Here is a 27,864-nt window from a genome sequence, read left to right as displayed (position 1 = left end):
ATGAAAAAAGCATCCTGTAGTTTCTTCCAGGAAAAAGATTTTATCTGGGCCCAGCTGGAATTTTCAGCAGGAAGCCTAAGCTTTATGGCTGTGTTTTGGAAAGAGGTAACCTTACAATACTCTTGAAAAGTAATTTCCTCAAATGTTAATGAGATATACTCTTAACTAGCAACAAAGGCAAAAGAAAATAATTTCTTGCTTTGCCAAATGGATTGAAAAATGACTTCAAGGAAAGGAGATAATCCTGCCAGCATAAACACCATTTAATAAGCCACATACATGCCTTCTATTGTTTTTTTATCTAAGCAGAGAGGCTGCTTAAACATGTTGAAATAATAGGCCTTTTATGTTTGACAAGAAAATAAGTGGCATGTTTCATTTCTTTACACAGACTGAATTAATATTAAAAACCTCATACCTTCCAAGAACTTAATCATAATGATTTTAATGGAAAAATTCAATGTATAGAATTAGATAAGAATTGCTCTTTAAAAAAAAATACATATTCCCCTAAGAAAGAGTTACAGAGGTCTAGATAAAAGCCTCATTTAGTCAGAATTACCTCCTAAACTCAACTATGTTGTTAAAATGTCACTTGCTCTCAAACAAACTCTACCATGTAGCCACAGAACACATTTTCATATAATTTCTATAAGGCTTGTTAAAAAGCCTTCAAATTTCTTTGCTTTAAAACATTCAAGTTTGAATTAAAAATGAGAGAAAAATCTCAAAGATCATAAAGAATTCCATTATTGGATCATACTCATACTCCCTGAAGTCCATGCTCCTGGGCCTGTGTGTTCAGTGAGGAATGATTCCAGAAGGTGATCCAAGAAAGGAAACATTTAATACATTGCCAGTATTGAAATAGTCTTCTTAAACTGTAATGTATACCTGAAGCAAGCAAGTTTATCCTTCTTAGTGTAAGTCTGGATGTTCTTATCTATAGGCACGTCCTTCTTATAATCTGTTTATGTCTTGGACTTCATGGAAATCCATGGTATTTTCCAGAATTTATCTTTTCTGAACAATGCACATGCATTTCCTTGCTTTAGTTTTTACTGAAATATTTGATGTCTAATGCTCTTACTGATGATCAGTTTCTAAGCAACTGGTAAACAGGATTTTTTAGTTGTCAGTTTCCAGAGAAAATTGCAACTCATTAAAGTGAGCATGCAAAGCTAACCTCAGATTGTAGCCGTTACACTTATTTTAATGTTGTATTTCATTTAAAATGTTTGATCAGAGAACAAGTCTCCCAGGATGCATAACTTTTCTGGAACATCAGAGTGAACAGCAGTTCTTCAACAAGCCTCATTACATTCAGTGCACAGTATCAAGCAATGTAAAGAGAATGAATAGTAGCACCACATTCAGTTCATTTTATATCGATAAAGCTTTGTGTCTCGAGACTAACATGCTAATAACCACATCAATGCTTGTTTTGATTAAATGGATTTCTTCCAGCAGTGGAAGCAGCAGTGCCAGATGTATATTGCACTAAGGATATTCACATCCTTATGCAAGCAGAATGATTAAATTTAGCATCAAGTTACAGGTTGCTCTCTAATTCAATCTCTAATTCTCTCATTCAATTCCACCAATGAATGTTTAAGTTACAGCTTAACTGGCCTGTGCATCCTCTGAAGTTCAGCTGTCAGGACAAATCTTGAACAACTCAAAAGTTGTTAGCCAACTAGCCCTGCACGCATCCTTTGCTTGTGATTTTTGCCACTGTGACTGGACAAGCACCACTATGTACATCAGACACAATCTATCAGAGCAGAACATGACAATAGCACAGTTAGAATGTGCTAAGCTCTCTGGAACTTTAATGCCCACTGAGATCAGAAAAGGGTGAATAGTGAGAAAACAAAAAAAAAAACACAAACAAACAAAAAAAACAAACAAAAAAATCAAAGAGAAAGCATTTATCTACTGATAACATTTATTAAAAGACATTCAGTCAGTATTAAGCAAACCATCCCAAGGACTTACCCTGCTAAATAAAATAATGTGATCCCCAGAAATAAAGAGCTTATTTTCAACACCATGCAGGGCAGCCTCCAGAGCAAAACTGCACTCTGTGTTTGTAGAGTCAAAGCAGCAAGTGTTACTATGTGGTGAGTATCAGCCCTGCCAACATCTGACAAACCCAAGGAGAATGAACACGATGTTTCTTTAAGCATGTAGTGCTTGAGTTGTTAGCCATTGTAAAAACATTAGGAGCAAGAAAGAAAATAATGAACGTTACTGTACCAAAACAGGAAAAGCAGATTTCCCTCCCACCCGCCCCCTACCAGTTACAGCCCTGGTCCTTTTTTTTTCCAAAATATATCACGGCAAAGGAATGTGTCTTTCTTTGCCTGGTGACCTCTGATTTGGAGAAGCATGCTATTCAGCATCATTTAGCACACAGAGAACAAAGAAGTTTAACTGTTTCGAAGGAATGCAGAATTTCAGCTCTTGTTACAGAGTTCTTCTGAATGCTCATCACACAGCTTAATATCCAGCACATATTGGATGAAAAGGAACAGTAACTCATCAGAGACGGCCTCATTCCAGACTCACCCCTTCTCCCCCCGCCCATGTTAAACAGCTTCCATTTCCTTGTGAAACAGCAACAGCTTCAGATTACAATTTAGTTCTCCTAAGGATATTCGTGTTGCATTTAAGTCAAGAAATCATGATCTACCAAAACATTTAAGAAATCAGGTTACAAATCGTACTGCCAAGAAAGCAACCTTTTGTTTAACACAGATTTACATGACAAAGGGCCCAAATACTGACCAGCACCTACACCTGATCTCAGAAGAATGAAAATCTCTTAGCAAAGATAAAGCCCTTAGAGAACAGAAACCTGCACAACATTAAAGCCTATGGCTAAGAGAAGAGTTAAAAGAGGGAAAGTCTGCTTTGTTTTTAATTTATTTTATATACCTATTTAGAAATTAATTTTGTCAAATATACCCCACCCCCCCTTAGCATAACAAGCAGATTCAAGACTATCTTGAATATAAGGAAGTTTAAGAATTTTTTTACACAGCTAGTATGGAGATGAGAGGTTCAAGATGAACTGGAATTACACTGGAAACAACTCATGACAGCAGTGAAATATGGGCCTCTGTGATCCTCAAGAGGCAGGTAATGACTGCTTAAAGCTTCATGGTCTCAGACCCCAAATGCTTTAAGTGTCCAGTAATTTCCTCAGAATCAAAAACTATTTGTTCTTGGAGCAAATTTTTTCAAATTCACAGTACTCTCATAAAATCCTAAATAGAACCATTACTCACAAGTACTGACATTTAGAAAACAGTGCAGCTAAAATTGTGATCCTCCCCTTTAAGTTATAGCTAGGTCACCCCCAGGGTTACAACTGAAGTAGTTCTTTTTTTTAATTTGATTTTACCTTTTCTTGAATCCTCTTGGCTTTCGCTGTCGATATAAGTTTCCAAATTGCATGAATAGGAAGCTTTATAAAACAGGAGAAGACAGATTTATGCAGCAGATTATCCATAATTTAGGGAATTTCTCTTACTGCTTCCCTGTCTGGAGTTCTAAATGCATGTTTTCTGCCTCTTCCCAAAGACTCGTAGTCCTCGGCTGTTGCACAATCCTTTTCTGCAGAACAACTGGTGAAAATCAAAACATCAAATGCAGAGCCTCCAACAAATGACTAGTGTTAAAGTGCCACAAGGGCAGTGTGAGCTGCAAGAACTGAGGGGCAGTTCTACCAAATGCAAATCATTTCCCTGGCAGCCTGCTCGAACAGCTCTACTTCTGGTAAGAACATTCTGGTGCAAAAAGTCAAATAACAGTAACTGGGTCCTGATTTTGCCTACCCCTCCTAATGTCTGATGCCTCTTAAAGCTTGTTCAGCTGCAGTAAAGAGGTTAGAAAACTGCTGTTTCCAGCACATTCACCCCTCCTCTTCAAGCTGTATTTCACCGACTGCACTGTCTGGTTTCACTTTTGTTTCACACACAATCCTGTTATGTGGATTTCAGTCAGATTAATGCTTTCTTTCATTCCCCGCTTTCTAAACTGGAACTGCAAGGCACCAGTTACAGAGCATAACAGTGCAAGCTCACATAAAGCTTAGCTTGCAACTGGGGGCTTTGCCTTGAATCTTACCTGCAAACTCATTTCCTTTCAAGTCATTACATTTGTCTTTATGACCCTTTCTCTACTTTGCACCTTTGATCAGCAGACAAGCGTTTGTCTGGCTTTTGTAGTGGATGGAAAAGCAGCAAAGCACGTTTCCATCAATTATCATCCTAAGTTCTTGAGTTTCAGAGTTATGGAATTTTGGGCGGATGTTCCCCTCTTTCTTTTGTTGTTGACCTTCTATGCAGAGAAGTCACAGACCTGTATTCTTGTTACAGTAAAGCAATTCAGTCGCTGCTATAACTCCACAGCCATCAACTCCAAGTTTTTTTAGTCTTTCTTAAGGTATGTTTCCATGCATAATAAATTATTTTAAGGTCACTCCCTACACAGGCCATTCTATGATTCTATTATTTAGAGCTTCAGGATAATACTACAGAATTTCTTCTGAAGCTATTAAATACAGCTGCTAAAGACTAACCAGCCAGAGAATGTTATGAGCCTCCTGCACATCAACATTTGTGGGAGGCAAAAGAAATAAGTTCTTTACCTTGTCAGCACAGTTTGTGGAAAGTGATCCATATGGCAGGGAAATAATACTGCTTTGCAGGACTCTTCTCCCATTCCTCCTTTCTAGGTCTCACAGCTACAAAAAAAATCTTTCAATGGATTCAGGAAAGAATCCAAGACAGATTTACATGTTTGTTTTCAGTGTTAACTCATCCCACACTCCTTGCACATATCCCTCCCTTCAGGTTTGATGCTTGACACAGGCAGCCATTCTGACATTTCATGCTTGGAAATGTGCCTTCAACAAATCCTTTTTGTGTTCCTAAATGACTGTTTGGCTGCTTATACTTCAGCCCATCTGTTTGGATGGCACCAAGCCTGCTTACAAGGTGATCTTCCTGTTTCACTTCCTATCGAGAGATGCCAGCCAATTTTGGGCTCTCGGCACAATACCTCTCCTGCCCTCACTTTGGTACAAAGCCCTGCTGAGTCAGAAACACTGTTCCTGTGCTTTATAAAATTTGTTGGCACTTGTGTGACTCTGACCACCTGAGCAGCAGAGGAAGAAAACTGGAGTTGTCAGCACTGTAAATTGCCAAGTACACTCGTTACTGTGAAGCCAAGGGGATGTCAGGAAGATCAGTGACACGTAGCATGGGAATTTTAATTGCTCGGCAAAGACAGGATCACCACAAGCAGACGAGCAAGAATAGTAAAAGCAAAAACACAAGCCACAGGCATGAAAGAGTCAAGCAGAGGAAAACACTGAGCTCCACTTTGCTGTAGTGAACATATACTTGGACATATTTGTTTTGTATTAGCTCAGACTTTTACCTAAAATCACAGTGTTATGTTTATGCCATTCCCTGCAAAATCATACCAGGCTGAAGATGCTTCTTTGAGAAGTTCTGAAGTGCATGACCAAGGTCTTTCAAAGGAATGGAGCACCCTAGGTTTGTTTCAGGTTGTCCTAACAGGCACTTGTACAGTCACATCTTCTATGCTGCATGTGGGTGCTTAGGGAGCACAAAGGGAGATATCTGCAGTAATCCGAATGGATGGAGCCTCAGGAGCGTAGGACATCACCTGGTTGAGCCATACTGTGACCTTGGCAAATATCAGAATTCTACATTTTCTTGGTTAGCACCTAAAGTCTTTATTGAAGCAGAGAGAAAGATTTCTTAACTAGGAAATACTTGCACTGTCAAGAGTAAGTCAATGGGTACATATCACAAATGTTCTTCCTCCCTCCACCCTGTTAAGAAAAGGAGTAACGAGCCAAGGAAAGCAAAGACAAGCTTTCAACATACAGTATCAGCTGTCAGAATGTTTTAGTTTAAGGGCTTTAGTGAAAAAGTCTCCTTTCTCTGGTGTAAAATAATGTGACAAAATTTCCAAACATGAATTCTGACACCTGAAAGAACAGTTTCTTTTTGTGCCCTGTGTTTTTATTAGAGAAATCCCCTCACTTCTCATGCCATGCTGTGTTTAAAAGAAAATGGAAGAAATTTAAACATTTTGACTCTACCTAGGAATGGATCAAATTTATACTAAAATAATGATCTATTATGTGCTCAGAAAACAGCAAACAACAGAGACGAATCTCCTCAGCTCTGGCCCAACAATTGTCCAGTATCAACAAGAATAGCACTAACCTATTTGCTCAACTAATTCTTGTGGTATTGGTCAAGGTGAATTGAGCATCTCCCACACAGCACTTAGACAACCCTTGCCCTGTATTATAAGCTTCTCCAATGACAGTAATAAAATATATAGCTAGCAGCCAAAATCCACAAACAGCATCCAGATTCTGTGTAAAAGTAGCAAATAATTCTTTCCACTGAGTGAAAAAAACCAACAAAACTGCACCAAAACAGAGATATGTATGCATCTACACAGGTATATGTGTATATCTATAGAAATGCAGGTACCACATATATGCACAATGTCCCCACCCTGAAAACACATTTAAGGAGCTGGTGAACAAACACAGACTTTGTCCTACTACTCAGTGCAATCTGCTGGCAGCAGGACAGGCAGCAACATGAAATTCTTGTTCATAGTGAGCTGTTTAATTGTCTTCTCCTGCCATATTGGCATCCCAGCCAGACCCCTTTGCCCGCTAAAGCCTTTCATTGCAAAGCTCCTCTATCCCAAGGAAGCCATCATATTTGGGTCCTTGAAACATATCCTATATGTATAAAGGAAGCATTGCATTTGGCTTTGTGTGCTGTCAGAATAAGAATTTGCTTCTTTCCCCATCTCCCCTCACCTCATTGTTTTGATATATAATACTAACTCCAGCAGAGCTGTTAGTCCAACATTTTCAACTAATCTAATTTTCCGTATTTTTGAACAGGATTTATTAGTTCAATTCTAGTTAAAACTCCATCCAGTTCCTTTTTAATTTTTTTAATTTATTTTTTTGCTTTGAATTATGCAAACTCTTTGATATGCATCACTAATTTAGATTTTCTAGGATTTTAATGCTTCAAGTTTAGTTTCATGTCCAGTCACAGTCTCCCGAGTCCAAAAAAGACATGATTATACTGGAGGATGTCCAGAAAAGAGCCATGAAGATAATTAACAGACTGGAATATCTACTGTGGGAGGAGCAGCTGAGAGAACATGGACTATTTAGTCTGGAGAAGGGCAGACTCAGGGAGATTTTCTTCATCACTGATATAGTGATGAAGTATTGAAACCTACTGCTAAAAAGTGTGTAGTCTTCAATTTTGGACATGTTCAAAAGCCTTGCTATCAGTCCAGAGCAGTCTGCTCTTTCTGACTTTGCTTTGAGCCTGGTATTGTACTGCATGATCTCCAAGAGTCCCTTCCAACCTCAGCTATTCTATAATTCTGTTCAATTATAAGCTGTTATTATTAAAAAAATCTAAGGATATGCAAATGGCATCATTAATTCTGTGTAAAAGTAAGTGCTTTTTAAAGAAAGAAGATATGGTTAAAGAAATGTCACCAGTAAACTGAATCCTAAATATATAGATTCATTGCTGATGCAGTGCCAAAAAATATTTCATTTTATTGCAAGAAAATTTGCCCAAATTTCCAGAATGCTTCTCAAATATAATACAGCACTCTTGTGTGGAGGCATTCACACATGCATCAAATAACTACATATACTACAAGTCTGATTACCAACAGCTTACTTGAAACTGTTGGACCAGATAACTGGTCCATAATTCCTCCTAGATGCTGAACTATTTTCAGACTTTTTTCTACCTCTCCCAAACATGCATGAAGCAGTTTGCTTCTGCCTTTTCTTCCTTATTTCCCAAGAGTACAAAGTCATGAGGAACAACTGGCTGCAGCCAGTTTTGCTGTACCAGGGCTTCAATCTAGATGATGTCACTCTTAGAAAAGAGAGACACCAGCTATAAAATAAAGCTCAAAACCCAGCATCCATTTCTCAAAACTTCTTTCCATGGATGTGGTCTTTATGTTCACCCAATTTACCCTGCCCACTCAGAAGATAATGTCAAATGTTCAGTTTTGCAGGAACAGGAAGGAACAGGTTGATAAGATGATAGACAGAGGCTGAGATTTCTATGCCTATGTCCTGCTGCATTTTCCTTGACCAAAGCAGTTTCCTCCCATTGCATTGTCCCAAGTAAAGGAATGCATCAGAAGTCAATGGATCATAATCAGAGTGTGTGATCAGGTGTCACATGGCTGAGAGGCAGCTGTCAGTGGAACACACTGTGCTCATGTGCCTCTCACAGGCTGTGTACATGGATCTATCAGCCCAGCACTGCTTTCAGAAACTTAATTCATTTAATAGCCAACCTTGAGGTCATAATCAAAGCATTAATTTCACATGGATAAGAGGTTGAAGTTTTACACCTGTATTGCCACACTAGAAACACAGAATAGATATTCTTATAGCCACTGTCCTACAAACGACCTACTTTTTACTCTCTGCACAGCCAGGAAAGCTATTTGTCTTTTTAAAACTCCATGGTATTGGGATTTGGGCTCCATTTGTTACCCACTCTCCTAGTTCCTCACATTAATGAGCTCTAATCAGCAGCCTTCCATTTTATAAAGTGTCACCCTCTAGTGCATTGTTTAAATTTATCTAAATTAAAATCACAGCCTATTTAAAATTTGCCTCTTGCTCTAAAATCTCTTGATCAATCATTCTGTAGTTTCAGCCTAGCCTCTACAAATTTGATCAATGCGTGCTTCATTTTGTCTTCCAGATTGTTTAATAGAAACCTTAATTAGTGCTTTCATTAATTAATACCAGACCCGATAGTGATTCAGAGATATCCCATTTGATAGCTCCCTCGCCACTGGTGTTTCATTGTTAATTATCCTGACATTGTAGCCCAGGCAATTCTGTATTCACGTTACAGGTTTATGAAGCTGGGAAGGGGTTTTTTTTCTACCAAATTCTTCCTGAAGGAGCTTCCCACACATAGCAACAAGAAGTCATGGTGGAGGTAGATAACAGAAATCCACTGTGTTTTCACTTGTCTACTAAACACATAATATACTGCAGCTTATTAACTTAGTCTGAACAAAAGAGTTCAACTAATTATTCACACACCTCTCAAAGGAGCATGAAAACCTCCTTTTCACTGTGCTGATGGATTGTGGGTTAGTTTTAGGGTGCTTCACAGAGCAGTGGGGCTAGAAAGGCCAAGCAGAAGTTCACTGCTTGTGAACCTGGCAGCCAGCTGAGCTTTTCCTCACCTCTAACTCCTTCATCCCAGGTTTAACTCATTACATCACCACAGTCTCATCTGTCTAGCCCAGTTAATTTTCCTGTAGCATTGTTGCTATCCTCAGGTTTGCCTTCAAACACTCAAAAGCAGGTAGCAGCCCATCCAAAACCCCACTAAGCTCCTGGCCAGCAGAAAGTACCTGAAAGGTGGAAGAAGGGGGCCTTTACCCATTAGGGTTCCTTTTTTCATACACACAGCCCTTCCAGCTCCAAAGAGGACTCATCTGACCAGTTTCCATATCTTACTCAGAAGAGCCCTAAGCAAAAGCACTTCCCCTAGAGGTTTGCCTAAGGTGAAGAACACTTACAGTACAGTCCAGGTTCTAAACAAGTGCACTTATTTAAGGCAAAATCAGAGACACACAAGGTCAGATTACTGAGCAAACCCTCAAGTACAAGCTGTAAAGAAATTGCATCCTGGACAGCAAGGACTAGATCTGCGGGCGTACTTAAGGGATACAAGACTCGTACTTGCGAAGAGCCTCATAATAGACTGTAGGAAAGCAGGAAAGTCTTTCTCAAACTGAGCCTGATTCCAGCAACTCACCTTTAAACACATAGCATTATCTTTTCAAAATATTCCCCTCATCAGACTAGGGAAAGATAACATGGAAGTTCAACATGCATTCTGCCAGATTTGGTATACAACTTTCTCCTTGAAATTAAGGAGTCTCTGCACTCAAGTGAAAGTAGCCCCTTCTAGAAATTTAACTTTACTCCTCAACCTTATTGCTTAATTTCTTCTGCTATATTTGGTTGTGAAAAGAAAAATGTGTGTCTTCTTTATACCTATGCAAAACCTTTTTTCTTTCTGAATGTACCTACCATTCTCAAGATGATTCAACAATTGAGAAATAAAAATATATAACCTTTTTTCCCCATCTCTCATGGTCTGTAATTCTTTTCCTTTTCCAAGATCCTTCCAAATGTTCCCCTAGGAACATTTCTCTTATATGAATACTACACACCACAGAGAAGGAAAGGAAAAGGATTGCAATATTGGCTTTATAAGAGCTCACCTTAGGTTCCCTTTCTCTCACTTATAAACACCTAGCCTAGTATATGAGTTAAGGAGATTACTGCTAGATAACTCTAGATTTTTTCCTCTTGTCTCTTCTTTAGGATCTCAGATTTGAGGCATGTGAGTTAAGCAAGGAGAGGAGATGGTGTGAGTGCATGAAATGTGCCTTATCCTACAGTGGAGAATATGAATCCTGCCACTGATGGGATGTAAAGGATCTAATTGAAAGCATATATGTCATTTGAAAGCTAGTGGAGAGTAAGGACCAATTGCTGAGCACCTGAAACTCCAGGTGGAATTAATAATTCAGCAGCTTAGCATCAACTGAAAAAAACCCATATCCTACTTTATGAAAGATTCCATTTTAAAATATCTCTCAGGGCAGTTCATTTATCTATTGATCAGATTAAAAGAAGAATGTGTTGGAAACCTACATACAGCTAAAAGGAAGAACCAGCATGATAGTTTAGAATAAAAGCTTGCCCAACAGGCTCTGAATTTCGTGTTGTAAATTGGCAAACATCTGACTTGAAGAATGGTATTTGAAAGTAAAAAGACATTCAGAAAATGGATTCTGAAAAATTATGTCTGGTTTAGACTTTATCTATCAAAGGACACTCTTCCTAGTAGCTACATGTCAATCTCTTCTTTCTGCCTTGTACACACTCTAGAAATTAGTTTAGGATTGAATTATCTGTCCGTTTTGGATAGCCTGGATATCTGGTGCAGAGGATATACAGTCACTTTAAAGACATCAAGAAGCAGCTATTGCTTCACATTATGCACAGATGATCTAAAAAAGTGTGCCTAGAGAATAATAGAGGGCTGTATTATTTTCCGTTTTACAAATGAAGGATGTGTCTAACTGGGAGCACCCATAGCCAGATGTATCATCATCTCACAAAAACCAGCTGCAGGAATGGAAAGGCATGAGACAGACAGGGGCCATGAATAGTCCTACAAAAGCTTTTATATGAAGGACTGAAAAGATGCAAACTGTTTAGAGCTGGCAGGAGACAGACACAGAGGGAAATGAAAGACTGTGGAAGAACTAGGTACAGCACATCTGAAACACAGGAAGGAAGTCTGGTTTGCTTAAATAGATTTTCTTTTGAATAAAATAGGAAGTGATTAAAATGTGGAAATTTTTTTCCCTGCATGTCATCTCAGGGGTCAAATATTACTCAGATTCAAAGGAAGATTGAACAAGTAAGTGTATAATGGGAGCATTCATTAGAATGGATGCAGGCTGGGTTATCAAACTGTATGCTTCAGGGCAAAGGTCTCTCATCAATTCTAAGGAATTAGAAACCAGACTTTTATGAACAGTTATTCTGGCAGGCAGGGAAAGAATTGTTAATTCATTTATAATGCCTTTAACCTAAAATACAAGAGGAGGATATAGATGCAAAAAAGAAATAGAAACAGAATTAGTAAACAGACAAATTAATCAACATGTAGTGACTTAGAAAGAAAATCCCCAACTTACTCCTTAGAAAAATGAAAGAGATGAAACATCACTTAATCAGCCAGAGGGAAACAACTCAAGGTTCTGAGGTTAGGCCCAATGAGGTGGAACTGTGAAAAGACAGGAAAAGTGCTCCAAATGTTTGAGTAAAAGAGCATCACATTTATAGAGAGGGTGAAACAGAAATGTGACATATTGAAGAGATGAATAAATGGATTTTTCATTAAAACAAAAATCACAGAGCAGATGCAATATTAAATGTTTAAAAGTTTTGATAATATAAGTTGATGGTTTACCAGGGAGGCAATTTGTCTAAATGATTTGCTATGTGTACTTTCTCATCCTGAGCTTGAACATGGTTTAATTCTAGCAGAGGCAGGAGGTAACATAAAAATTATCATTCCCCAGCAGACTGAAACTTGTTGACAGGAAAGGGTCACGAAACCTGAATTATGTGTTCTGTGCACAGAAATGATAATCTGTCAGGGCTGTTTGACACTGGCTTCCTCTGCCAATGAATTCTCAAGGAAGGAATGCAGGAAGAGAAAACCTGCAACCAATTTTCTGTCTCATGAGACAAATTAGATGAACAGATTCCAGTTGCAGAGTTTGCTGTGTTATTAACTTCTCTCAACTCTGAACACAGCCTATGCCAATACAGAACCTGCTGGTAGCTGGAGTGATCTTCATTATCCTAGCTTATGACTACAAGTGAGCCACAAGCCATGTTTCAGCCCAGGTCATTTTATTATCTTTGTCTATTTGAAGTCAATAGGACCCCCTGACAAACTTCTAGAAACCCTAGGCAAAACATGTCTGAGTCACCTTACAATGATTACTGAAGTTCATTGAGCAGCATTGCCCATAAATATCCTAAACCTTTGTGTTTAGCATGGTAACCTTCAACCTTATAAATTCTTGTGGGAGAATCTCTGTAAAGATGTAATTGAATTATAAGATCATGGTGCTGCATGATCAAGCATATTACTATCAGACCTATTACTTTTTCTCTGTTGGGACTACATGAGCTAGATTCACTTGACTAGAGGCAAGCAGGCAGGGATTGGGGTGCGTGGCAGCTGGAGGGTGTGCCCATGCCCCACAGCTAAAGGTGCATAAAAAACAGAGGTGAACCAAACATCAACTTTTCATCACCTACAATGGATCACAGACTGGGTCAACAACTTGGTCGTGGCACCCAGAGTGGCTGCTGGTGTGGCACTGGACACTGGTGAGGCACAGCAAGGGAAGGAGTTCCCAAGGTAAGAGGTGGGTACCTGTGAGCCATAGGGGATGGCTCTACCAGCCAGGGCTCATCCCACTGCCCTCATAGAGGGAGCAGGGCAGGCTGGAAGGGGACAGCCAGGCACAGCAAGTCCATGGGTCATGAGTTAGGTCTGGGGTCAGGCTGGGAAACAAATTCATGGCTCAGGGGCAGTTCATCAGAAGGGGCCACAGCCAAGCTTGGGCATGGCTGTGATGTGGCGGCAATGCAGACTGGTTGGCACCCAAGGAGCTAGAGCCTGAGCTTAAAACCAGATCCTGTGTGAATGGCAGGTGAGGAGAGACCTCACTGAGTCCTACCAACTTTCTCCCTAAGACCAGCAGCTGTGTCAAAGGGTATTAGACTGGCCCTGAGCCCCAGCAGTCAAACCCCAGGAGGGGCAGAGGGTGCCCCCAAGGCCCTGACATGAGATAAAGAATGCCCTCATCCATTTCTGCCAAAGAGAAGTAGCACTGCTGTGGTCTTGTAACTCAAGTTACAGTTCTGGAGGTTTGCAGGTCTCACCCTTTGCCAGAAGTGGTTCACAAGACCAGCCGTACCCACTCAGAGGATGTGTCCCCTGAGAGCTGCTTCCTGCAAGGGCTTTTAGCAGATGCACACACAAATGACTTGAGAGCCGAGCAGGCACACAGCATTGCTTCCCCCAGGTACCTTCATCAGCTTCCAGCAATCTCTCCAGGTCATGGAGTTCCTGCATCAGGGGGAGTGCCTTTAGGTGTGGCAGCACAGATTAATTTTTTCTGCATGGATTTCTCCAATTCCTCTAAAAGCCCATATAAAATGCTGGTGCCCACAACATGCTGCAGCAATGAGCTCCCCTTCTTATAATTCCTCTGGCTGTCGAATTCCTTTATGAGTCACTCTAAAAAGCAGAAACTATAAATTTGTGTAGCTAAATTACTGCTGAATTCTTACCAGTAACTGAGAACAGACCTTGATCTAGAAGTATCAGTTGCTATGAATGATTTGATAGTACTGTGCTCACATGCAAATATAAAATTTTGGGCTTAGAAATATTAGGAAAACTACTCTTGGGAAAAAAATGATACAGTGTGTTTCACTTATGTAAAATCTGGCAGCCAAAATGTTGAGCAGATTAAAAAAAGGAAAATAAGGGGCATGTTAGTAAAAAATTTATTGCATAGAGACACCTTCAGAGACGACAAAAGCAGAGCAATCACAGTGTCAGTGCCATTTATCACCAAGAGAAGACTTGGTGTTCCCGCTGTAACCTTGTGTTTCTATGGAGAACGCCTTCTCTGGCTTTCTCCCCATTTTGATAGATACAATACACCAAATATGCTCAAATGCTGTTTCCAGACTCAGTCAAGGTTCCATGATAGAGAAACAATACACAGTTTGTCAGTCAGCAAAGAAAATTACCTTACAGTCACTGTATTTGGGATATTCAGTGCAGCATATAACTGGGAAATTTGAAAAATAACACTGCAGAGCTGGGACAGATCAAGACATCAGCAGAATGCTATCATCCTCTGATGTTGTCACACACAGGGACTTTTCTCCATGTCTCTGCAATGGGAATGTGCAATGGGATGAGGATGCTCTTCTATTGCATTGCCTTTGGAAGTACAGCAAACCCTGTAACACCAAGAAAAAATATTCAGGGATGGAGCATGAGAGCTTGTTGGCAAAGTTGGCTGGGAGTAAATGTCACAAGGCCCAGCTTAAAGTGGAACATGCTGTGCATTCCCAGCCTACCCCGAGCTTCTTGGAGCACCTCTAGGCTATTGCTGCTCCCCAACAGCAGGTTGTCCTGTAAGAGATGATATCCACTTCCCTATCTGATGCAGAAAACTGATGCCAGGTGCTCTGCTGGCTTTAAAACACTGAAGACATAGAAAGACTCCATTTTCCTCACAATTCCATTTCAGGTGTTTTCTGTCAAGAGTTATCTCAAGGGTTTCCTGTATACAGAACACTGCTCTTGAGCTTTTGGGCTACTATGGTTTTGAGTGGGAAAATGAAGAGTTGCATTTCATACTCTCAGGAGATCATTTCAAGACAGGGTTTCTAGTGGAGTTAGTGGAGTCACAACTGGAGCTAGCAGGGCATCTCACCCCTCTCTTCCCCCATTTTTCTATTTAAAACCCATCTTCAGCACATGGGTCATTCAATTTGCCTATAGATGCTTACAGTGCATGTGGAAGACATTACTATTCTTCTTCCATTTGCTTTTCCATGGCATTCCATGAAATAACATGATGCCATTACCCTGGGATTTACTACTGTTCTGTTTTGCTTCTCATATCTCTCCTTTCCAGAGCGTAGGAAGCTAACCTCCTGCTCTGTTGTCTCAATGCAATTTCCCTTATCACCTCCTGGGATATCTTCTTCGCAAGCCTTGGACTCTGCTTTAAATAACAATCTTCACACTGACTTTACAAAAAGTACACTGTACTCCCTGCTGTCAATGCAATGATAGATTCTGTAAATGAATGGATTATGACAGAAATCACACACAAAAAAAATTATTAACAGTGCCAGAAAATAACATTTGTATAGACTGCCAATTAACCAGCTGGGAAGCCTGCATATAGGAAACATCTGCATTTATTTCTACTGTATCAGTATTTCATTCAACAGTGCTGGGTTATTTAATTCCCTTGATGAAATGAGTGCACAGAGTGGCTATTAATGGAAATAAAATAAATGTACTGTGTGAGATAGGAGAAGATTGTATGGATAGAAACAAGCACACTTTTTGGAAATGGAAAGGAAAGCAGCATTTGTATCTGGGGTTGTTTTGCCCAAGATAGAGTGTTTGTGCATAATTTATTTGATGCATTTGCAAGGAGCTGTCTACTCATGAGATACGAATCTCAGGCAGGTAAAACACAGGCCAAATCTCACTCAAGGGTAAGAGGATCTTTAAGTCCCAGTACCCAGTCAGCCTCATTATGGCCACTGTGATGAAATGAACATCATGGTCTGTAAAGAGGATTTTGTCACCACTGATTCATTGTGTAGTGATGATGGAACAGTCATATATAAACACTCTTTCTGGCCACTGCCCCAGATTCCAGCTTTTAACTATGAAAGGTGACTGAGCTGCAAAATCACCTCATGCATTTTGTCCAGTGGTGGTCACGTACATGTAAGTGGCATAGAAGGTCACATATAAGTGGCATAGAAGTAGACATACAGGTAACATAAGGAGTGTTTACCACATGCATTTTCTGAGAAAAGCATGAAAACCAAGCCTTACTTCCATTCTTAGATTCAGCTGTGATCCTCTCTACCAAAAGCTGAAGAGACACTAGAAAGGAAAAGATGCATTTTACAAGAGCATGACAATTGTTACATCTTGGCTGCAAATAAAAGGCTTTTCTTTCTACAGCTCTTGCATAGCTGCAATGGCCGGACTTGATCTTAAGGATCTTTTCCAACTTAAAAAATTCTGTGTAAATCCAGAGTACCTCCAATAATGTTGTGAGAGATGCCATTTATGAACATGGATGGCCATAAATTCACTGGAAAGCACTTGTCACTCTTGCAATATAATTTTCTAGGTCACAAAACTCCAATAAAAAGGTAATTTACAATATTATCCTTTTTGTCTCTCAAAAGCATATGTATTTCCAGAACTGAAGCACTCCTCAGCATCTTTAAAGTTCAAAAATGGCCAGAATGAACAATGATCAGCATGACTCCCATGCTCTTTCAGCCAAAGGACAATTCAAATGTTCTGCCCTAAATATCATTTACTCAAGAGCACAATTGCACCACTGAGTCACTTCTGTCAGGTAAACAGAGCAAACGAAGACTATCCCATAGTGCAGTGTGTCATGAATAAACATTGTCAACAGAGCAATTTTGACCAAAATGAAAAACAGAAATTCCCAGGCACTAGAAAAATAATTTTCTAGGTAAATCATGGCCATATAGTCTCTACTGTCAACTTCCTCTTCAGCATAAAATTCTGATTGTACTGAAAATAATGGAAATACTCTTATCAATTTTATGAGAGAAGGTTTTTAACACAGTCTTTTTAAAGGAATAGAGCCAGGAATTAGTCAGGAATAGCATTCACAAAATTTACAAAACCTTCCTCTGGGGCTTGCAGATGGGTGGGAATGTTTTACCCTCACTTCACCTGCAACCCCCACTAGCTGTGAGTCAGAATTTCCATCTGGAGCAGCTGAGCCATTGATATAAATTAGCAAATCACAAAATTCATCCCAGCATTAGAAGAGGGGTCTTGTTTCCAGCGAAATGAGTTGCCTTCTAATTTCATACCAAATGGTGGGACAAGGTCCTCTTATCACTTGTGTAACTGGTCCTGAATTAGTCCATCTTCTCAAACCCTCTGACCAATTTAAAGCATTAACCTTCCACCAGGAAAGAGAAGGGATAGGATGGGCAAACCAATTTCAGTATGTGTCAGGGCAAGTTCCCCTGAGGGCTTTATCAGCTATTTATTAATAGTTGAGGAAAAGGTTGATAAAAACAGCTGTGCAGAAAGATTAAATATATTTCCCATGTTGACATTTATACTGACTCCGAGTTCACAAACACCTCATAAAGTATTAGTTGTAAGGCAGCATGTATCAAGGCTGTTTTTAAAAGCAATTACACTTAATTTGTCAATCAGAAACTTCATCAGAAATAAAACAGGTAGAAGCAAATGAGAATTTATAGACAAATCCCTTGCCTCAAAATTTTCTTTTACAAACATTGCACACAGCTACTACAAGAAAGGTCACTGGAATAATGAAATTTGGATGAACAAGCAGCAGACAGCAGCAGCAAACATTTCTGTTTGCCCTGGTAGCTTAACAGTGTAAACAGAGCAGGGGAATGCAGGAGAAGATTTTGAATCCTCACTCTTACTGCTCGGAAGTGAATGGTGCAAGTTGGGTGCCAAGGAACAACTATTTGCAAACAACTATATATCAAAGGGCTGTAGAGCAAATGGATAGAAAGGACCTGTAGAAGTTTCCTAGCTGAGTGCTTCTCAACAGCTTTTCACTACTGTCCCATCATACCTCAAATGGCACATTTTCCAAATAATTTAAAATCCCATAATGTTAGTGAAATATACAGCCAAATACAAGCAAAACAAACAAACAAACAAAAAAAGACTAAAAATGGTAGCATAAAAAATGAAAGCATGAATGATCTCATTTCAATGCACTTGTTGTTTAGTTACACAAAAAAAACAATCATGAAAAAACAATGAAGATAAATCTTACTTTGCTTAAATTTTGGCTTGTTTTTCAACTGGCAAAGGCTGAGAAACATCACATAGACTATTGCTGAGTCCTAAATTTTGTGTGCATTATTCCTTACTGTGATTGTTTACTCTGTTACCAAAGACTGTCAGGGATGAAAATTATACAAATTTCTTCAGTGACACATGGACCAGTCTAGTGGTCAGTTAAGCTGACTGAGTAATCCGTTGGTCAAAATGCGACCCCTTTGATTCATTCATCCTGCAATTTCTTAAGAAAATTTAAAAAAGGATGTTGGTCAAAATTAGCTGTGAAGTTCTTAGTTGCAGTTATGTGTGTTTGAACAGAGTCTGGGAAGAGGCATTATCAGAGAAGGTTCTTCCTTCCCTTCTAACACACTGTATCAGGATAGTTTTGAAATATATATTTGTTCAATTTGTGCAGATGAATACAAATTAATACTTTAACATGCTTCTGCACTAATGGAATGTTAAGATTTCTTACTCAAAGTTTCTCTGTATGTAGGTAAGGACCAACTTTTACTCTTCGTTTTGTATAAGAAAAGGAAAATAATTTTCTCTCAGTTTATCTTACATGATAAGAAAGATAATCAAATGGCTAGTAATTAGGATACTTAAGAGGCAAATTATTAGATGTGAAAAATATTTTTTCAAATAATTCTCTGAAACATCCTTCAGTGCAATGCTTCAAGGCCTAACTACAAGTTGCTCTGCATTCTATGTAACCTTAGTTAGTGAACCTCAATTAACCAAAAATCCTTCTTAAACAAACAGTTTAAAGTCCTGAGATGCTGATTAATTATATTGGAAATTCCCTCAAGCATTAAATCACTTAGTTATCTGAAATAGTTCTTTGCCATTTTCTGCATACAGGTAATCAAGCATATGATACAGTGCAGATGTCAGCTTGTTATTTTACCTAGTAACTCCAGAAATGAGCACTAAATTGGAAGGAATACTGTAGCACAGTTATCTAAAGTTATAAATAAAGTGAACAGAATTTCTATTTTCAAGACCTTGCAGCTCCTAATGATGGTTTTAAATTATTCCTGACTCCTCATGAGAAATGTCTGGCCTACAGAGTTATCATGTTGGCTTGACACCATGGGCTAATTAGATGTTAAGCATAACAGCTCAAAAAGGAAAAAGTCTTCTCCCAACATTAATTCTTAAGAGGATAGTTTGAAGAATTTGTATGGCAAACCGTTCCTGTGCAGGGTGCACAGAGGAAGCCCAAGAAACACAAGCACTCCAGATAATTTCCATTCAGCAAGAGAGCCAAGTGCTGCAGAGATCAGGACTCTGCCAAAGCCTGGACTGCAATGGCCATGTGTCTCTTTTAGAGAAACACCTGTGTTAAACAGCAGTCCTCAGGGGCCATGACCACTCTGTTGGCTTAGCTGAGAAATGGAATCTTCCCTGTCCCAGGAGAGGCTGGTGTGAAACCACTTGCTTGCCTGCTCTTCTGAAAAGCAACGACAAATCCCTTCTCTTAGCTATTGCTCAGGTTTCTTTTTTTTTTTTTTTTTTTTTTTTTTTTAAAATCAGGATTATGTTATTTGTATACAAGCACTGCTATAGAAGAAGCTTTTAACCAGGACATCTCCATGGATGCTAATTTAGCACAATTATACTTAATGACAGTGAAACTGCTTAACAGGGTTATACCCATTTAGTGATAAAGAAATGAAGTATCTCAAGCTCTTAAATCAGTGTGAAATACCAAACTTCCATCACAGAGATTCCAGTCATAATAAGGAAATAAATACCAAAGACAAAGTAAACGCTGTAAGTAATCTCCTTATTGTTGTAGTTTTACTTTGATGGTGACTTTGTGCCATGGCAAGTCTTTTCAGATATATTTTTGTGTCTCTTTATCAGGATAACTGTTTAGTTGGCTGTCTACCAGTTCAGAGGATTCTACTGAATCAACACTCAGATTTGTTTAGCTTTAGCTATTCAGATGTGCATTTGTGATGTTCCTGCAGGTCTTTCGGTAAGCTTATGTGTTGAAGAGTACAAGTTGGTGCAATGAAGATGTGTTGCTGATATTATACATTCCCTCGGGTACCTGACTGTTTTTCTTCCTTTTATATTTTATATAATTATTACAAATCACTATTGGAAGAAATCTGCATTTTGTTTACGGTAAATGGCTATATATCTATGAACTGGATGTTTAGAGTAAGAACAAGAAAATATGAAACCAAAAAAAGAAGTCCACAATAAACAAGGGAAAAGTGGCTAAATCACTATTAAAATTGCCTAGCAGCTAGGATAGCTGTTTTTTTCAGTGATACACCACCAATCCAAATCACTCTAGAATTAAGGGCACAAACTCAATTTCCATTTAGCCCTGCAGGTTATCTGCAACAAAAACCTGAGGAAGAGATGTCTATTTGAAAGGGGCGAATAAAAGTAAGGAGAATAAATTACTTCTAGAAAGGAATTAATGAATATTTGATGATAGCTTTACTTTCAGCAGCCCACATGTAATTTCAAGACGTAAAACCAAACTTGGCTGTTCATGTGAAGATTTTCAGGGTGTGAAAGAACAGGATGGTTTTCTTTTTTTCTGAAACACCTACACCTGCCCCAGGGCACTCAGGACCCTGGATCTTGTACTGGAAGGGTGAGGAGAGAGAGTGTGTACTGTTACAGCCAAAGATTAAGTGGCCATTGTGCAAGAGAACCCTGACTGTCATTGTCCCCCATCTCCATGTCCACCCTCCCCATGCTCACTACAGCACCAGAAAAAAGGCATGGACATGAATCTTCTCCTGCCAAGTTTTCTCCCCTGCCTCAGTGATCCTCTGTTTCTGTGAAGGTGTATTTCAGATAACAAAAAAGATTTAGAGAAAGGAGTACACCATCTGTTTTGCGCTTCTTGAACTTTGAAATTATTTTCTTCCTTCATGATAGATTTTTTGGTTTCCTCTCTTTGCCCACTAAACTCAAGAAGATGGTTTTTCCTTCATACACAGGAACATCTGGCATTTTTGGGAGTAAACAAACAGGCCCAGCTCTTCACTCAATGAGGCTTTGAAGGTACTACTGTCTTAATCAGATAACTGCCTGTTATTGTTGGTTACATCTCAGAAATAATTTTTGAAGCATGTCAAGGCTAGAAAGCAACCAGCTTTAGCCACGAAGACATATTTTTGTGTGCTACTGTCTTCAGAGGAGCAATAGGATTATTTCCTAGCCTAGGAGTTGTCTGTATGCTCTTTGTACCTTCTGTCTTTCTTCCCTTGTTTTGCCATGGCTTCTTTAGGACCTATGTTGAACCAGACTGTACCTGAGAAGAAACTTGTTCCTTGGCACATCAGCTCCAGGAGCTGTAAAAATGTAAAAGCACTGCTGGAAATGTCTCACTTTCTGAAATACATAGCAAACTGTATGCATTAATTGAGTAAAAAAAAAAGATTCCAGCCTTCCTGTAGTGGTAGGACATTGGGCAATAATGTTAAACTCAAAGAGGGACAATTTAGATTAGATATGAGGAAGGCATTTTTAATTATGAGGGTTGTGGGGCACTAAGAAATGTTTCTGAAGGAAGTTGTGGATGCCTTGTTACTGGAAATGCTCAAGGCCATGATGGATGGGCTCTGAGCAACCTGGTTTGATGAAAGGTATCCTTGTCCATGGCAGAGGGTTGGACTCTTTCTTTCAACCCGACATTCTGTGATTCTTGTCATTCAAATCATATTTCAGAATACTTCCAGTATGGAAATGCCCCAAGAAGCAAAGACCATGACTTTTCTAATACAAAATTATTTAAATTTGCTAGTAAAATAGGCAGGCTATGTACAAAAGATCGGCATGGAATCTTAATATGAACTATATAGGATGTCCTGAATATTTTCTTTGCTGAGTTTCTGAACTCTTTGTCAAGCTGTTAATAATGTAAAAGATCTCAAATGATGAACACAGTTCATGTTGTTTGCAGAAAGAAAAGGTAATTTATTATTTACAAGAAGACCTATCAAATAAGATGTCAAATCACAGGTGGTTTTGTCCATACTGACAGGTTGCTGGATGTATATACACCAGTTTCATACTTCAGTTTATCCTGATTCAATTTCATTCATAATTGACAACTGCATTTGCCTTTTTATATTTGCAATAAAATACCATGCAAACAAAATTTGTGAGTATACGTGCAGCAAATCTTGTATCAACACTGACTGGCTGCCAGATTTGGAATCAATTCACTGATTAGTTTGAGAGTGATTAATGTGACTGCTTAATTTAAATCCCTGATTTAAAAACATTTATGGAAAGAGAAATGACAGCCTAAATAGCACTTCAAAGTGCTACAACTGTTCCTTCCACGGATTCTGCTTTTGTGAAGTGTGGGGGGTAAGTTTTTGCTCAGGTAAAACATGCCATAAGGTGATGATGTTCAGATGCCAAATTTTTCAGCCCTTCTTGCAATAAGAAATGATAACTGTTAGCAAGTTTTCTGAGGAAAAACTGGAAGAAAATCCACTTATTTTTAAAACTGAAAGGAACATTAAGCAATGGCTGAATAGGGTATTAGGGTTAAATATTTCATTATACCTACACTTGGATTTTCACCCTGTTTTATGTACTCTACTTCCAGCTAGACATGACAAGTAAAATTGAATTTTGGGTTTAGATAATAAAATAAGTCCATGTAGAGAGTCCAACAGTTTCCTGGTGTAATAGAGAGTCCAACAGTTTCCTGGTGTAACTATTAATTCAGCTAGAAGCTTTTCTCAGCACTGTCGTGTCAGACCTGGTGCTTTCCTTCTCTGCATATTTCTGTCCTATATGGATGGGAAACTCACAGTCCAGGTCCAGCCATGGCTTTCCCAGCTGTCTGCTGTGCAGTTCTGCAGAAGCATTGCAGAAGGGATCCAATGTAATGAACATACCAATGGCCAAATGCCAGGGCTGGCACTGGAAAATAGGGGGACTTGACACTAGACCTGGTTTTGAAAGACTTAACGAAAAAAAGAAGTCATAACATCAAAAAATGCTCTCTTGGAGAGACTATGGGGGAAAGAACCCTAGAAGATCAAATAAAGTAAATTATTTCTTTTTATTAGGACACAGCTGCATGTTCCTTCTTGAACAAATTGAATACATCTTTGACTGAATACATCTTCTTGCATCTTTGAACTCATCCAGTTGATGAGTTGGCAACTCATGGTTGTTTGCCATGAGATGCTGTCTTCTGATCCTTCTAAGGTTCTTCCTTTCTCAAATTCAAAATCACAGCAGCATTTTAATAGCTAAAATAAATTACTGAACACTCTCATATCTTAATTTATGTACATATGGTATCATTGTTTAGCTGATATTTTCATCTGTTTAAATCTGCCTGGGCATGGTGGAAGCAGACAGATTTCAATGGGAAATGAGAAATGTGCCCAACTGCATTATGAACTTTTCCCCCTCGCTAGCTTCTTTCAGAAAGATTCATTGGTTAAACCCAACCTGTGTAGCACTGCCTACTAACATTACTGTTTTGCCCAGGATTCCCAGATATTTGGAAGGTGCACAGTTCAGAACTGATGTTCTCCTTGGCAACTTCATTTTTGTGAACTTTTGCAGCCTATAGCAATTCCCTTTTATTTCTTATGGGTATATGCAACATGAATAACAGTACAGATTTGTTGTGCTGCTCTGCCTATACCTGTCTAGGTAAGAAAATAAAATTGCTTCTTTGTCCTATTCACACTTCAGGCTGCCAATAAAAATGAAAAATCACAGTAACCACCCACCATGATTAGAAGAGATTTTCATTGTTTTATAGCAGTCAAGTAACACAGAGCTGACCTGAAGTGCTCAACATTGACATGGATTGTATTCAAATTAAAAATTGATGGGAGAAACCTTCCAGACCTCATCATTAGTTCTTCCAAGCCAGCTCCCCTTTATTTTGGAGTGAATTGAACCCTATGGACTTGGTATGTAGAATCAGGGAGAATGAATTCTGGCCCTTTATTGCCTTCTGCCAATGGAAAAAAAAATTATATTCATACTTGACTAGCAGGCACACACAATAGTGCAAATTTTTTTTGGACTTATTCACTGTTCTTCAGGAACACAAAAAGAACAGGCTCTTTTTTCCTTAAAAAATAGAAGAAAGAAAAAAAAAAAGAGAGAAATTGCTCTGCAAAACCTTTTTCTTCATCTTTTGGAATAAGCTCATGGCAATCTATCTTAATTTAAACTGTAAGGGATCTGGCTTGGGTCCTGGAATAGACTCTGGTTCCTTTTAAAACTGGGAAATAGCTTCTAAATACATTGAGCTGCTTTTTAGAATTTATGAAGTAGAACACAAATCTAAGAGCTGGCAACATTTAGTGGTAATGAGGCAATTCTTACATGAGAGAGTTCATTACAGGATCAGCTCATGTTATTTTCCAGCAGCTGGAAAACAGAATCTTTCACAGGCTGGGAAAGATAAATCTCACTTTAAAATTATCTTCTGTATACCCTAATACATAATTAGTATAAGATGGAAGCCCAGCAGAATTCATTCTGCTACTTCTAATGCAATGGGCTTTTTACTGAAGGAAGGAGTGATGTTTTCCTTTTACAGTGCTGTGGTGCCAGCTGACCAGCAGCACATGGTGCAGAGTGGGTCTTAGCTGTGCTTTGCTCCTCTATAAATGTTTTGAGACTATCAACATTGCTCTTGTATGAGGCAGAAGCTGTCCCTGTAGTCAAAGAGCACAAAGACAAGAAGCATGCCTGGCTCTGTGGTGCAAAGTAGAGGAATTTCCTTACACAAGCACATTTCTTAATAACCTGCCATAACTCTCCAAGTGGTCCTTCCTACTGTATTTTTGCCATCAGATGGTTTCACAGCAGAAGTATGGCCCGAGAGGAGCTTGAAGTCCCCTCCCAGTCTCAGAGGTGGTGCAAGTTTGCCAGCACTGAGCTATGAAGATGCAATTCCTCCCCACCAGTTCAGTCTTACTACTCTTTCACCACTCAGATTTTGACCAGGATGAGTTGCAATAATGCCGTTTTTCAAAGTGACTGTATTGGCCAGCCAGTGGATGGTACTACAGGAGAAAATCCAGCTGCTTAGCTCCTCCTTTGCTTTTTTTTTTTTTTTTTTTTCCCTGGGGGTCTGCAGAGTGTGCATGATGAGAGATTCTCTAAATGACCCAGGGCTGCAAATACAATCACCCCAAAATGGGAAATCTTTTCCCTCTAAGTTGCAGTCTGCTGCTGTTCAAAGTATTTTCAAAAGGTGCTAAGACAACTATTTCACTTCACCTGCTATCCCCAAGTGTCACCAAGTTTAAAAGATGCTTAAACCAGTTGAAAACAATAGGAAAACAAAACATCCCACTCATCCTTTTCAAAGGCTGCAGAAGCCCAGAGGACAGCTAGGACTTAAGCTCTCAAATGGAATCCAGTCACCCCAAGTCAGCCGCACTTCCTCACCAGTTACTGAGCTGGCTCCCACACTCAGAACTGGTGCAGAAGGGGGTGGTGGAGCACAAGGACAAAAACTGCTTCCCCAGCACTCTGCTCCCCAGCCGGCTGAGGCAGCTGGCTGTCATCACTATTTCCCTCCTCCCCAGACAGGCATTAGGCAAGGCTCAAACATGCCTTAGGAGTGAGGCCACAGAAAACACAGTTAGGGAATCAGAATGGGTTGGGGAAAGGACGAAGATGGACTGAAACCTATGAGGATTTTTAAAAGAAGGGTATCTATAAGAAGCTTATTTTCTTGCAGAGGCTTGCAAACCTTACATTAGTAGCCTGACTGAAGTCAACAGATAGGCAGGTTTGGCACAAAGAGCAGTGTGAGCCAATGCCAGCAGTTATCACCATAATTCTTTGTCTAGAAAGAAATTAATTATAGAGAATTACAAAGTTAAGTAATAAGCAATATTTTTTTAAAACATGTGGATTGCAGTGGCAAAAGTCAAGGAAGCTTGAAAACTCTTGACTGGAGTGTTGAGAAATCACTAAGTGCAAGTTAGACTGCTAAACCAAGATAATTTTTTGCTTCAGACAGAAGATGCAAAAATAGAAACCAAAAACAACAGGAAAATACATAACCCACTAAAAAAAAAAGCTGGCAGAAAAAGAACCAGGTATCTCAGCTGCAAAGAAGGCCAAACAGTGAGCTAGAAACAGATTGCCAAAGGAAGATACCCAAGCAAGTCAGCCAAGTATTTATTTTGATTTATATCAATGCTTGGCCCAAAGCCCAAAACACTTTAAAATATACTACTTGAACAGTAAGAGTATGAGTGAAATTGCAACTTCAGCTTCAGATTAATTTTATAGTGACTTAAAGTTATTGTTGACCTTTAAAGAGCAACTACTAATGGTTTGAATTTCTGAGACAAGTGAATAAGCTCTGAATGAGACAAGAGAGAGAGAGAAAGAGTGAGAGAGAAATAAAATATACTCCAATAAATCAATACCAGTAGCTTTCCTGGCAAGAGTTTTTTGTTTTTGCAGTTCTTGCCCTACAGCTCACCCAGGATGTATTGGTTTGCAGCAAGTTCCTGGATGAATTTTTGCCTCCCTCTACTCAATTCAAACTAGCTGGTAGTAGCAATTTCTGTCCTGAAATCCAATCTATAGTTCTAAGAAACTGTCATGTTGTCATGGCTCAGTGAGACTCAAAAAGAATTTCACTGTTGTTTGGAAACAGATTGATATGGCTGAAAGTCAGGGTATGCTCTTCTGTGCTGGAGAAGATGTAATTTAACACTCTTGGACCCAATTTTACCCTAATTATAGGCAACAGAGAACTTTGCAGTGAAGTGAGTGGGCAGAAATCAGACCTCTTACTGTAGGCTGACAGACAAATAACAATATGCTACATTGCAGAATGTGATTTACCCTATATGCTAAAGAATGAGTTTAAATAGCTCTATAATATCAGGGATTCTTCAGAAATGGAGGACCAGTGGATTAAGATGCATAAATGACAATGCATTAATATGAAATGAGCCAAGATCATTTGGTGAACACCCTCTTACTCCTGGATGCATTAGAGATGCATTTCTTGAAGCACTGAACAGACAACAGCATGAAGGAGTGAAGCCTGAAATGGGGGAAAGGAAGCAGGAGAAGTTCTCCGAAGATTAATCTGCTATTATATTTTTAAGACCCTTTGTTATCACCAGCTTAATTATAACTGGATTTGCCTTGCTTTTTCTTACTCTCTTGCTGTAGCCAGAACTGGCAGCAACATTGCAATCCTTGAAGTAAGTGCTGATAAAAGGAAAATCCACAGGGAAGCCTGATGTGTGGCTTTCCAGGCACTTTGCGTGCAAAGAGTGAAGCCGTGGTTAATTACGGGCCTCCAGCCACTCCTTAAAAGCTGAAGAGATTTTCTTTGTATGGCTACAGTAGCTATGGCAGCTGCTCATTTATTAGTTGCAGCACACATCAGGCTGGGTAACAAGACTCTGTGCAGGGTGAAGATGGCAAATTTCTATTTAAAAAAAAAAAAAAAAAAAAAAAAAGCCAATAATCTGTTTACTGAGAGCAGGTAATG

The 27,864-nt window shown here is 39.1% G+C and overlaps 1 protein-coding gene across 1 annotated transcript in view; it reads right to left on the bottom strand.

Annotated features, from left to right (window-relative positions):
- Positions 1 to 3,640, bottom strand: part of ATP2C1 (ATPase secretory pathway Ca2+ transporting 1) — a 60,609-nt gene extending 56,969 nt beyond the window's left edge. Inside the window, exon 1 of the mRNA XM_083874913.1 lies at positions 3,410 to 3,640. Within this exon, the coding sequence (XP_083731039.1) occupies positions 3,410 to 3,517 (108 nt within the window). The 5' untranslated portion in view covers positions 3,518 to 3,640. The remainder of the gene's footprint in view (positions 1 to 3,409) is intronic.
- Positions 3,641 to 27,864: the final 24,224 nt, after the last annotated feature.

Source organism: Zosterops lateralis (genome assembly GCF_965231275.1).
Source record: "Zosterops lateralis genome assembly, chromosome: 1".
NCBI classification, from domain to species: Eukaryota; Metazoa; Chordata; class Aves; order Passeriformes; family Zosteropidae; genus Zosterops; species Zosterops lateralis.
The sequence above is the reverse complement of the archived record's forward strand: the minus strand, read 5'-3'. Positions and strand labels throughout refer to the sequence as shown.